The sequence below is a fragment of the Sturnira hondurensis genome, unplaced genomic scaffold (genome assembly GCF_014824575.4).
Source record: "Sturnira hondurensis isolate 20B ecotype Veracruz unplaced genomic scaffold, ASM1482457v3 Scaffold0014436, whole genome shotgun sequence".
NCBI classification, from domain to species: Eukaryota; Metazoa; Chordata; class Mammalia; order Chiroptera; family Phyllostomidae; genus Sturnira; species Sturnira hondurensis.
This window is the reverse complement of record NW_028087067.1, coordinates 1,237,645-1,250,987: the sequence shown is the minus strand read 5'-3', so window position 1 is coordinate 1,250,987 and position 13,343 is coordinate 1,237,645. Positions and strand designations below refer to the sequence as shown.

The following is a 13,343-nucleotide window of genomic DNA, read 5'->3' as shown; positions in this document are numbered from 1 at the left end:
TTATTTGTTAGGCCTTTTTTCAAACTGGAAAGAGAGAGAGCGACTTCTAACACAAGGTCACAGGGCTTGACATGTGAATAAACTGTCTTCTCTTTTTTGCCATTACTCTTTGCAGTTCCTCTTATAACTCTTTTTATCATCACAATGGACTGCTATTCCCTAGTAACATCATTTACGGGCAATAAAAGCAGGTCCAAGACAGGTATGTAGAAGAGCAGCGAAGAGGACAGAACCCTGGCGTTGAATGAGCGAGGGCAGCTACGTAGCTACTGTGGGCAAACACCGGGGCGCGGGCCCGAGTGCCTCAGACCGGGAGGGCCAGCCTCCCTGGTACGTCCGGGAGACGGCTGCCTGCCCCACGGGCCAGAGGGCAGGGCAAGCGGGAAGGTGCCTCTGCGCACGGACGGCGGGCATTGGCAGGTGACCCAGAGGACACTAGAAGGTGTTTGACGGTGGAGAGTCACAGGTAAAATGCAAATAAAGCCTGCGTGGAACATACTAATATATTTAATACCTTAAATAAACAATAAACACCTATTTATATATTAAGTAAATGTACAGATTTCATTGTACAGTCTTATAGTTGGACGTTTTTCTCAGTCTCCACAATCATGAATAAAATTCCCGATTTCTGTGCATCGGAGCCAACCTCGGCAGCTACACCATTTTCTTCATCTGAACAGTAGTTTCTTCTGCCTACTGTCAATTTTTCTACATGACACGACATAGCCAAAAACTTAACTTCTAGTCAATGCTAAATTTTAAAACCAGAGCATAAAGCTTCATTTGCAAATATGTATATGCTTAAATATGTTCGTCAGGTTAGCTAAGAAATTCTAATTTCTTTGAAAAGATTGTCCCTTTTTTCTTTTGCAAAATAAAACAAAAGGAATAGTTGTACAGGTGCAATTTCCCACACTGACAAATAAAAAATGTAACTTAAAACCATCCAGAACGCATTTTTCTTTCTTCATGGTAAAAATCATAGATCAATAGAGAAAAGTAAAGGGGAATGGAATATATTATGTACTGAGTAAAACAAAAATTCTCCCAGGATTGCCGCAGCCTTTCATGTTCTCACCCACCTCCTATGTTGTTTTTATTGAATGTTTTCTCTGACAATATAAAGGCTGCTTTTGTTTTTTTCTGAATTGCACTCTGAGTGCTCAGTCGGACTCATTCGTCTTTGTGTCATTCCTCGCCAAGCCACGGTTGCCTAAAAACAATGGAGCCTGATAATGTCACCGCAATTACCTTGACAACGCCGTGCTGCGGATCCTGAACAATCTGGTGTTCACAAATGAAGTCAACGATCGCTTTCAGTGAGAAGTTTTGTTTTTAACCATTGAAAAATGGTATGCGCATCTACAGCTTTGTATTTTATGGGAACTAGAGAAAAATGGCCTTTCCTTACAATGAATTTCAAAGTATCAACTCCAACAACACCTCGGGACCTAAATAGGGCCACAAAACTGGGAAGGGGGGAGCGGACACGGTACCTCACTTTCAGGTTCCCTGGCTGGAGCTGCCCGTCATACACGGACAGGATGTCGAAGTCCTCCTCCAGCGCGAAGGTGTGGAAGGACAGCTGGATCCGGTTGCGCTCCCCGGTGAGCACGATCCAGGTGCAGTTGGCATAGTTGGGGTAGCCGTGCGGGAACCCGGGGCTCTCGATGGTGCCGTTGGGCCCCTGCACGAGGCCTCCACAGTTCTGGCCTGGAAACGAACACACGCGAAAATCAGTCAAAAGCCAGCATATTATTTTGGCTACTGTTAATGTAGGATTTTGAAAAATTTTTCCAACTAGTTTTCCAATTTTTATGATGACTTCTTTTGTGACCCTTCATGGGGGTGGGGGGGTGGCCATAGCAGGTTCACAGTTGTGAGCACGCAGAGCAGTTAATTCTTGTTCCATTAGTCACAAATCATGGTATTATTTTCCATGGGAGCAACTGTAACCTTACCATTGCCCCCACCTTACTGAATGATAAACTGCAATAGTCTTCCCCAGGACTAGAAGATGGAGAATAACAACAACAACAAAAATACCGAGAAGGAGCATGTACAACATTTGGAAGGTCATGTTCGGGGGGGGACCTTTCTGGGACATTGCAGCCCCAGAATTCCTATAAGGACCTCCTGTTGCAAGGCGGGCACCTGGGAGAAGAGTAAGAGCCACACACTGGACCCGCCAACTGCACTCCAACCATGAGACAAACTCTGCTAAAGCCCTGCCTTCCCCCCCACCACCACCTGCCTCCCTTCTGCCTCCACCCTCCGACCGCCTCCCTGTTCCAGGTGCTCCTTCCTGTGTCTAAGCCCTTCAGGGACCCACCGATCTGGCCCCTCCCTCACTGGAACCTGTTCTGGCCCACTGCCGCCTCTCACAGTGGGCCAGCCGTGGCCACCGCTGCGTCACCCAGGCTGACAAGGAGGAGCAGGGACCAAAATCGAGGCAGGTGGGTCGTTTGGACTGCCCGCATGAACACACTTGAGTCATGGCAACTACAAATATTGCCCTTGTGTGGGGGGACGAAGGCTCTCCCGTCAAACCGTTCCTGCATTATTAGTGTGTCTGAGGTTGGCCCCGAAGGAGCCCCAAACACTGTCTGCAACGCTTTACTGCTTCTCCAACCTGGCCATCGCCCACCAACAGGTTTACGTGAATCTAAATGTTCTATTTAATTTTATTTTAAATGAATTATTCAATGTATTGGGGTGACACTGGTTGATAACATTATATAGGTTTGGGTCACACAATTCTATTACATATCATCCATATGTTGTACTGTGTGTTCACTGACCCAAGTCACGTCTCCCTCCGTCACCATGTACCCCTTCACCCTCGCCTGCCTCCCCCACCCCCTTCCCTTCTGCTGCTCTGTGTCTGTAAGTTTTTTTCTCAATACCTTCATCTTTTTCACCAACGTGCCAAAGCCCCTCTTTCTGTCCGCTGTCAGCCTGTCCTCTGTGTCTGAGTCTATTTCTACTTCGTTAGTTTATTTCGTTCATTAGACTCCTCAAGTCAGTGAAATCATATGGCGTTTGCCTTTCTCACCCCTTAGCGTAACACTCTCCTGGTCCATCCTTGCTGTTGCAAAAGGTAAGATTTCCTTCATGTTGGGGATGGGCAGTAGTGTTCATTGTGTGACTGGACCACGGCTTTGGTACCCACTCAGCCACTGATGGGCCTACGGGGCTTCCAAACCCCGGCCCTTGTAAATAACGCCAAGCCAAACATCGGGACGCATATATCCTTTCGAGCCGGGGTTTTGGGTTTTTTGGGGGTTAACATCCAACATTTACAAAGAACTTACTCAATGCAACACCAAAAAGACGAAATAATTCTACTAAAAATAGGCAAAGGACCTGAACTTAAATGTTTTGACAATAATAATAAGAATAATAAGGAAGTTTTGAAGAAACTCAGGGACGTGCAGATTATTGCATGGAGTGTGTGTACCTGAGTACATGCATTATCCCAGCTTTTATTATTGGACTGCAAAGATAAAATTATTTCCAACTGCATTTTACACTCAAAAATATTTCACAATAGTAGCTCTCAGCGAGCTCAACTGTTCACCGTAATATTATCAAACGTTTGTGGGGGTGTGCTCAATCTTCACAAAAAATTTAATGAAAGGGATTTATGAATTTAAAAACCAAAGAACTAATAATAACCCCATTTTCCGCTGGATTTAAATCTAAGAATAACCCTGTAACAAGTGGATATTAAAACGGTGGGGTTTTGAAAGGTCTTTAAAGAAAATAGCTTTCCTGCTTTATCTAGCAATTCTCGCTCCACTGTAAATCAAAAAGTGAAGCCTTGATTATAAATTGGAGGAAAAAAATAAATAAATGCAACAGAAGTGTCAGCTGGAAAGTATTCACTGTTGCAGACCCGTCATGGTGTCACAGATGATCAGAAACAAAAATGCTCCCCGAGGAATAACATCCGGGCTGTGTCGCGGGACCAATTAGCACAGCGTGTTCTGCAGAAGGAGTCAGTTTTGATCCGTGGACGGACTTTTCCACAGGCCCCTCAGACACGTGAGAACTTCTCAAAAGTCCTCTGACAGGTGCAGAGAGACTGCGCGCGGCAGTGAACCAAGGAGTTTTTAAAGAATCAGTTCCTGAGGAACATCGTGATGCGGATGGGCTGAGCCAAAGACACCAGAGACGATGGTGAAGGAGAACAAATGGGAGATCTTATGCTACTGAATGGCACAAGCTATTATACGGCGACCGTAATCCAGACAGTGTTCAGTCGGTGCAACCCCAGATGGAGAGCCAACGGGACGGAGTAGAAAGACCCAGACAAGCCCACACAGGGAAACCCTGGTCTTCTCCATAGACGGGGCTGCCGACCAACAGCCAGGTGGAAAAGGCGTCACGACACCTCCCAGGGCGCACAGACGCCCGTGCCCAAGGGACGCAGACCTTCCCATAGGAGGTGAAACGACAACACTTCTGGAGAGAAACAACAGAAAAAATACCCCCATCACTGTACAGTGAGCAAGAGTGTCTCAGGTGGAACACAGAGAGTCATAATAAAAGGAAATAAGACAATAAATAAAAGTAAATAAAATGATGAAAGTAAAGGGTGACAAGGAACTCCAGAAAATAGAATGTATATACAATGCATATGTTCAACGAACGACATGTTCATGATACGGTGAAGAAAACTTCCAAATCAGTAAGAATGAGGCACCACGCGGGCAGACAATGGTTGTAGGCAGCTGGAGATTCGGAGTCAAAGACGGATGTTTCTCCCCTGGGAAAGAGCCCAACGAACCACAGAGTGGAGATGACTCTCTGACTCCTCTGTCTCCTCTGGCCAGGGCCCAGCTGCCCTCTCCTGTCCTGGAGCTGGAAGGAAAGAGCAGCTTGTTGCCAAAGGAAAACAAAACCCATTTCTTTGGTCCTTCTTTTTAGAAACAACGACCCCACCCTCTGACTCTCGTTCACTCCATGCACCTTTCAGTGCCACCAGGAAAATGCAAAGATTCTGCAATCTAGTCTGTATCTCCAGCCTTATGAAAAGATCTCAATTTCAATAAAAAAAAACCCATACGAAAATAATCACTTGTATAAGCAATAGTGCCCAGGTGGCACTGACCAGCACGCCTCGGAGTAAGCAGCATCGTTCAGCACCTGCGCCCACACTGAACCGAAGGACGTCTGCTTAACAATCGCAACCCCGAAGCCACGGGTCTCGGCCTCTCAGGATCCACAGAAGCTTCATGCTTCTGAACACACTCACAAAAATAAAGGGCAATGCCACGTATCGTTAAATTAAAATTGTGTCCCAGTGGAAATCCCGAGCTGCACATGATTCTAATCGATGCATGTAAAGGATGGACCACCCGTGCTCTCCATCGGCACCACAGCTGAACCCAGGCATCCTGTTCGCCTGAAATAAAGACAGTTTCAGGGGCCACAAGGACTTCCCACTGAATAAAGTAAGTCCATGGCTGAAGGGATACAGATGGCAGATGACAACTGTGAGCGTCGTCTGATTTCTCATGCGCTTTCTCATAAAGACAGAGCTCGGGGCTTGTGGCCCCCCAACCCCCCCAGCAAATGCCAAAGCATTTCCTCAAACATCACCCCCAGCAGAGACCTGAGCCCACCTTCCTTGGGGGGCCCTCCACCTCCGGACATCCACCTGGTGGGTACTTGCCTGGGACAGAACACTCGAAAACATTCTACAAATGGTTTCTTTTTTAATGGCTTACATCTATGCTTGGTTTCAATCCTAGCCTTGAACGGGGCTTCAAAGAAGCAGAGTATCTGAACTGGAAGCAATGTTAATGAACAAACCTTTAAATACTGCAATTATAATCACACATTAACATATTGCTCCACACGAATTGGTTGTCAGGGCCTCTGTAAGTCATATTTCCTGAGGGCGACGAACTAACCCACAGGGTTTTGTCGATCCTTTTGATCTGTTAGTGAGTGTTCTGTTATCTTTACGGGAGGGGAAATGCAATTATTGCCGAAGAAAATGCCTGAGGGTCTTTCTGCAGGTACCGATGGCGGTGGTTACCCTCAAACATCAAAGCCAAAGAGAGAACCGGAAGTACCCCCATACACGGTCTGGCACAGACAACACCCTTTTTTATTACAAAATCTTTTATTATAAAGTCATAAGCATGTAATCCTGTAACATCACAATGTCGCATTCAGGCACACCATATGACACTGGAGGTGAAATGTTCAAATTAAAACTACAAGTTATTGCACCCATATTATTGCCCTACCAACCACACTCGGGCAGGCCTTCCTTCTGCTGTTCTGTGTGTACGTAGCATGTAGGTACTTCGCATGTACACCATAAAGCCACATCAGACAGAAACAAACACATGGCAATGTACATGCAGCTGTTTTTATTTTCTATAATTCCCACACACCATCGCCGCACGATTCAGTACACGCTGTAATTTTCACAAAGCCGTGGACAATGATGTTACATATCGGTTCTGTGTCAATGAAACCTGGGGACATTGATGGCTAACTCATCTGGCAGTGGAATTAGACGTCATGAGACACTTGGTCTAAACCTGAAGTAACTAACAGAATGTTAGACACGGGACCCACAGGGTTAATTCCACATCGATTTCTACCCAGAGACCCCCAGCACCCACTTCTATACATAGGACTCCAGCTATCACGTGTCATTTCCACTCTGTCCCCAACGTCTGGTGCAAGGCGGCAGTGTTGTCTCACATGTTTTCACACAGTCTCCCATGACAGCAGAGCCACTTGATTTCACAGGCGTGGAAATGCACACAGAAGTGAGGTGGGACCTTCTGACACCGAGCACTGCTGTCTACCCCGCCAGATCACAGCCGCATCTCCAGAGACAAACAAGGAGTGACCCGCATGCTGTCCGACACTGCAGACTCCCCAATCCTGGTGCCCGTGACAATGACCTACTTCGACCATCCAGCGAGGCAGTGACGGACCCAGAGATTCTGGAACCCTAACGTTGGCCTTCCTTTGTAAGGACTCAATGCCACGCAGGGAAAAGGGTCCGAAGCAGCATCTAAAAATGTAGGAATCACCCACAACCCCACGCCCGAAGACAACGTTGCTATCACTTTCTGACCACGTTCCTAATCTACATTGCATGCTCTGCAAACGACGCATTGGCTGATGCGTAATTCGTGGGCAGTGTGCTTCTAGGCCTCAGGCTGCTAGTCCTGCGCATGAACGGGGTTGAGGGCGCGTCTTGCGCACTCGGTTGGCACTGCTCTTTATCCTGGGAGGTTCAGGAGATCTCCCTGCCTGGCAAGGAGACCCTGGGGCAACTCAAATCTCAGGGAGCAGCACAGCTCATGGTGGTTGCACACGGCGCCCCCTCCACCAGGCTGTGTGGCATGTTTCGGGAACCACAGGGGTCAGTCATGCTGTCCTGGGCCATGTCCCTGCTTTGAAAATCAGTCTTGGTGTAGTGTGTGTACACCATGGATCCCTACTCAGCACGAGAAAAGATAAAACATTCGCAACAACGTGGATGGACCTCGAGAACATCGTGCCAAGTAAAATAAGTCAGACAAGACCAAACACGAACCCCATGATTTCATGCCTATGTGGGATATAAAACTGAAAGCAACAACTGAACAGACAAGAAAAACAAATAAAACTCACAGACACAGACAACAGCAGGGTGGTGACCAGAGGGAAGAGGTGGGGGAGTTAAGGAGCCACATGCATGGTGACAGAAGACTTGACAGTGGCTGAGGCACTGTGGTCTTCACTTGAAACGTTCTTTTTCTTTAAGGACGAAGGGGAAGCCCCTGAGTGACGGTGGGTCCAGAAAGGCGACATCAGGACCCCTCAATTCCATTCATGGGAGTGGGCGTTTCCTGCTCAGGGCAGCCCTCCGTGGGGGGGCAGACAAACCAGACACGTGTGAAACCTTGTGTTGCCCTCGCAGTTCCATCCATCAATTATTTCAGGTTCCACATTATTCAGAAAGTGATTAATTGCAGAAGGACCTCGACTTACAATGGCCTTCCCGGGACCTGAAGGCGTGTCAGAGTTGTTGTCTTCAGGCAGTTCCTAGGGACAGCACGCCCTGAAGGAAGTCTCAGAAGCCTCCCGTTTCTCAGGCTGCCAGGAACAGCTGGGGTTGGCCGCAGTGACCTCCAGGCTCAGGCACGTGGTGCAGTGTTCACCCCAAACTGTTGAGGGAGACGACTCAACAGTGGCAGGGGAGAAAAGCAGCAAAGCCAGAGTCACCGGGGCCTGAGAAGGACCAAGGGACGGTTCCTCCCTGAGGACTCGGCAGTCCCCAAGCAAGGCCATGCAGGCCATGCTGCCACTGCGCAATGCTTATCAAAAAACCAGGGATTTTCACCACACCGTGTAAATGTGCATGACCTTTGCTCCCTCCACTGGGGTCTGCTGGGAGCACACGCAAGTCTGCTCTGCTTCACTGCTTTCCTTCCCTGGAGCACACCCGGCTTGTCTGCACCTGAGGGCCTTGCACACGCTCTGTCTGGATCCCCACGCATCCAACATCCCGTGTGGGTGGCCGAGCTGACGGCCCTCCCAGATCCTCCACCATGGCTCACGGCCCTGCTCCCGGCTGCATTTCCTCATAGTCACACTGCGAAAATATCCCGTTTACTTATTTACTCACTGGGTACCTATCTCTGTGACGGATATGCCAGCTTCCCAAGAGTGAGAATTCATTCTGCCTGGTTTTTATCCTCATTTCTCCAATAGTGCCCCACATTTGATATTTAATTCCCGGAGCCCGTGAGTGAGTTAGGGCATATGTGGGGAGGTAGCGATGCTGGTGGTTTGAACGAAATCTTTGTGCACACACACATACACACACACGTGCAAAAGATCTGTGAAAATCCCAAGTCGTGGTCCTGGAAGGAAGTTGAATCATGGTGCAGTATGAGGGTCACCTGGAACACTCAGAGTGTGGGGTCGTCATTCTGCCCCCACGGAAAGGGGTCTGGAGAGCTCAGTCCTGGTGGTCAGCAGCCTGGTCGTCAACAGTCCCTTAGAGAAGTGTAAATGCTCTGGTCTTTATTCAAAGCAAAGTTCCCTCCTAGCACCCCCCAGGCCCCTCACCACATCCACCTGTGTGCCGGCTGTCACGCCCAGGAAGGGGTCACAGTTCAGGGCACAGGGCTGCAGGGAGCAGGCCTAGACCTGCAGGCCAGGGACGCCGGTGTGGCCCCTTCGCAAGTGCACCCAGGGAGGGGACTTCAGTGAATCCCAGCACTGCAGTGCCGCCACCGACTGTAACGCGCTTGCATGAGCGGTCACGAAGCCATTCGGGGTCTGCCCACGCTCCACAGACAAAGTGGAAGGACACGGTGTGGCGTAGGGTAGGGCTCAAACCAAACACAAATGCGGTCCCAGCCAGCGCAGGCCACTGGGGACTGAACAGTCACCTGGCGCACACCAGCCTCAGATGGGGAAGGAGGACGGTGCTGGTTCCGGTGGGCAGGAATGAGGAACACCGATGGGAGTAGAGATCTGGAAAGGGCTGCAGGGGTGCCTCCGCTGCCCCCAAGCCCAGCTGTGCGTTGCAGACCAGCTGCCCGAGAGGGTGGTGGAGAACATGACTGATGGCGGGGTGTCTCATGTCTTGGATGAGAAAACATCATATGAGTGGCATGCATGAGCGGGCCAGGAGACGCTGGGTAAATAGCCACAGGGACAACGGAAAACAAAGGCCCAGTTTTTACGGATTTGCAGCTATAACTGACCTTTACCCACGAATCTGCATCCCTGGTCTTGGCCTTTCCACTCACCCCTGGCCCCCATGCCGGGGTCCCTTCCCCTGTCTTGACGTGTGACGTTCCCGACGAAGCCTTGCGTGATTCTGGAATTCCAGGGCAGATCAGGGCTGCCCTACAAACCATTTCAGCATAAGAGGAACGGCCGTCCTTTCAACTCTGTGGCCTTGAGCTGCAAAATACAGTCTCTAGATGACCTCGTGTTTTCATTTTACTCATTCCTACTCCGAACGCGGGAATGCAAAAGGCCCGCACCCCTCCGACGCAGTTCCTCGGTTCTGTCTGGAGTCCGTCCGTTCTCCTGTGTCTTACCTGCCTGGGCTCTCAAGAGTCTAGACCAGGAACGAGACGCGGGAGGAGAGAGCCGCTGCTCGATCAAGAGCAGCCACAGGAGCGCGGTCTCTTTAGCAGCAAAACGATGGCCAGGTTGGCCTTGCGCTGACTGTTGTACATGAACCAGAAGACTGTCCTCACAGCTCACCTATTTGTAGCAAGAAGGAATCCGGGCCCAGCGACGAGGGCCGTTTGCAGCGCTAACAGATCAGCCCTGTGCAAGGCATCCAGACGTCAGATGAGAGGAGGCGTCTGGGGAACCGCAGGGGGAGGAGAAGCACCTGCAGCCGGAACTCGGAGGCTGAAATGAGGGCTTGGCTTTCAACTGTGAAAAATATCCCTCCGATGCACGAAATTCCGTAACAGCCCATGTACACACAGGGAAGAGCACCTACAGCCAAGGGAACTCGAATACAAAACCATAAACGGGGTGTCATTAGCAACAAGTGAAAAGTTGCTGAAGGGGGTGAAGGGGATCCAAGAGTACGAACCCCCAGTGACAAGACAGGGGAAGTCCGGGGGACAGGGGCACAGCATGGTGACCGTGCGCAGCAGCGCGGTAAACATTTGAAAGTTGCTGAGGGTCGATCTCCAAAGTTTTCACCACAAAAGAAGCCTGTAGCTGTGACTGGATGACACCTGGACTGACTGCGGGGACCATGTTCATGCAGAGCAAGTCACTATGTCACACATGAAGCTAATGTGATGTTACATATCAGGTATGTCTCAATAAACAAAAACACCCACTTCAGTTAAATCCGGGCATTTGCAGAAAAAGGGCAACGGGCCTCTCTCTGAAGGCACTTTGACTTTTGAACTCAGCCAGTGCGTGGGGAAGGGCTGTCCCCGGCTGTCCCCGGCTGTCCCCGGCTGTCCCCTGCTGTCCCCGGCTGTCCCTGGCTGTCCCTGGCTGTCCCTGGCTGTGCCATGTCCCTGGACCCCAAGCAGTAGGAATCCCAGGTCTTCCCACGCAGCTGGGATCCAGTCATCAGGGAAAATGAAACTTTGCACAAACGCCAGCGGGCCGGAGACAGGCGGACAACGTCCCGTCTGTCCTCCGAGTCCTACAGCCGCACATCCTCGTCAAGGACTAAACTCCCCTTGCTCACCCGCGTCCGGGTCCCCTGCATGGTGGACAGCCTTAGCCGGCTGTCACGCACCTTTGGGGACAACCTCGCTCTCCCAATTTCTGCTGAGCACAGGACGACATCCTGCCGCTATTACCTAAACGGGACACTCGAGTTCAAGCGCTTCTTTTAGAATTGAAGCCACACGTCTTGTCCGCAGGTGAACCGCTTAATGGGCCAGGTGTATGTCTATCAGGGGGCCTCGTCTGATTCCCTGAACAAACCAAAGAGGTGTTTGAACAGGCTCCTATCTTAGAACGTACCCAGCCTACGTGACAGGGACATTAACCTGGGTTGACAGTCCCAGCACCCTCTACGGAACTGCAGGGGTCTTCCGTGATTACCTGGGCTGGTCCCCTGAGGCACGGAGAGCAGACTGCACTGGAGTATGTATGAGTCTCCAGTTTCCCATGAGGCAGAGAGAAAAGACAGAAGGAGTTCGAGGCAGGAAGAACCTGAAGTGTCAATATATTTGGCATCCTATTTCAATTAAAGTAGTAACAGAGGGGATGGAGGGAAGCTTGGGGAAGAAGTGATCGATTCTATTCCCAATAGTAAAGAATTAAGAAATTGCCTGGATAGGAGTCTTCAAAAGGAGATATAAGAAAACAAAATCTACAAGAAAATAAAACCAATCTCTGTTATATTTGGAGACCAGGGGTAACTACGAAGCATAGTTTGACATTGTTGTTCTAACTTATTCAGATCAGTAAGGGTTTTGCTATCAACATGAGACTTCCTTTCTGGCTGGACTGCCTGTTCCTCTCGGTTTGGGGAGGGGTGGGGATTGCCGCCGAGTGGGGCTGGCAGGGCCCACCCCCTCCACTCCACAAGGAAAGAAGGGGTTGTCTCAGAGGGCAGGGCTGAGCGCAGACGGGTCCAGGTGAGTGGGCAGGCCCCCACCCCCATCATACTACAAGCGTCTCCAGGGCTTGTTTACAAGACACAGAGCCCCCCTTCCTCACCACGAATCCGGAGGATTAATAAAACTTCCCAAAGCGGGCGAGCTGGTGACAATAGCATCTGACAGCCTCAGTGTTTAAGTGACTTTTCTGCTCCACAGAACTCTGGCGAGGGGAGAGGTAATTTGACCCATGGCTAAGAAAAGTGCCGCAGAATGGTTATCACAAATGCACAGGTAAATTAAAACTTTTGCTATTAGTAGATTATTAAGAAGCTTAATGATTCTCTTCATGCAACAGCAAGAACACAGGGAATGTAGTATTTTTTCTCTACTACTGGAAATGGTGTCCTTGCGGTTTAATTCACAATAGTAACTTGTTATTTTCCTCTCCAGGCAAGTTCTAAAGTCTGAGCTTCAAATGAAGCAAACACAGGAAGAAGAGTTTGTAAAATAGACCTCAGACGCCCACAATCACGAGTGTGTCTACCGGCATCGGAAGAGAAACTTTGCGTTGTGATTTATGACAAGCATTAAAACAGACCTAGATGACAACTCAGTGGTGTCAAGGCCACCGCAGGGGTCTCTGATCTCAATACGACACTTGGGTAGTCAAGGTGCCCCAGGCTGAAAAGAATCACAACACAAACGGCAAAAGGAAAATGCCGGCGGAAAGTCGGCATTTTCAAGCACATTCCATCAGCGCCCCAAAGCATGCTGAATATCATTCTGAATTTGAATTCAAGCACTCACAAATAGCGGACATTTGTCGAGTGCCACGCTCTTAGGGTCCTAAGGAAGACTGGCGTTTTTCCTGTCCCTCCTCACTCAGAAGATCTACACAGCCATTTCTCTCCAGCATGCGTCGCCGAGGGCACTTCAGGATGAGCTGGGTTCGTATCATCAGGACTACACTCGTGGCTAGGACTCAAAACCAAATTCAGCAACTTGTGGAGTCTCCCTTCAATGGTGCATGCATCCCGTGCATATTTAAGCTAAAGAATTTTTTCAGAAATCAGTCAGTTCAACTTACTATATTAAAACACTAAAGTATGAAAATCACATAAATCATAAACTCATATTGATGAATGCAAAAAAACCCACTTTATGTAATTCAACATATGTTCAGGATAAAACCACCTAAGGAATCAAGAAGAATGTCTTTTAATTCATAAAGGGCTTCTATAAAAGTGTATTACTACAATTATA

General features: G+C 49.2%; 1 protein-coding gene across 1 annotated transcript in view; it reads right to left on the bottom strand.

Annotated features, from left to right (window-relative positions):
* Positions 1-2,083, bottom strand: part of CSMD1 (CUB and Sushi multiple domains 1) — a 775,017-nt gene extending 772,934 nt beyond the window's left edge. Inside the window, exons 1-2 of the mRNA XM_037063399.1 lie at positions 2,050-2,083; positions 1,500-1,716 (exon numbers count right to left, since the gene is read on the bottom strand). Coding sequence (XP_036919294.1) covers positions 1,500-1,716; positions 2,050-2,083 — 251 coding nt within the window. The remainder of the gene's footprint in view (positions 1-1,499; positions 1,717-2,049) is intronic.
* Positions 2,084-13,343: the final 11,260 nt, after the last annotated feature.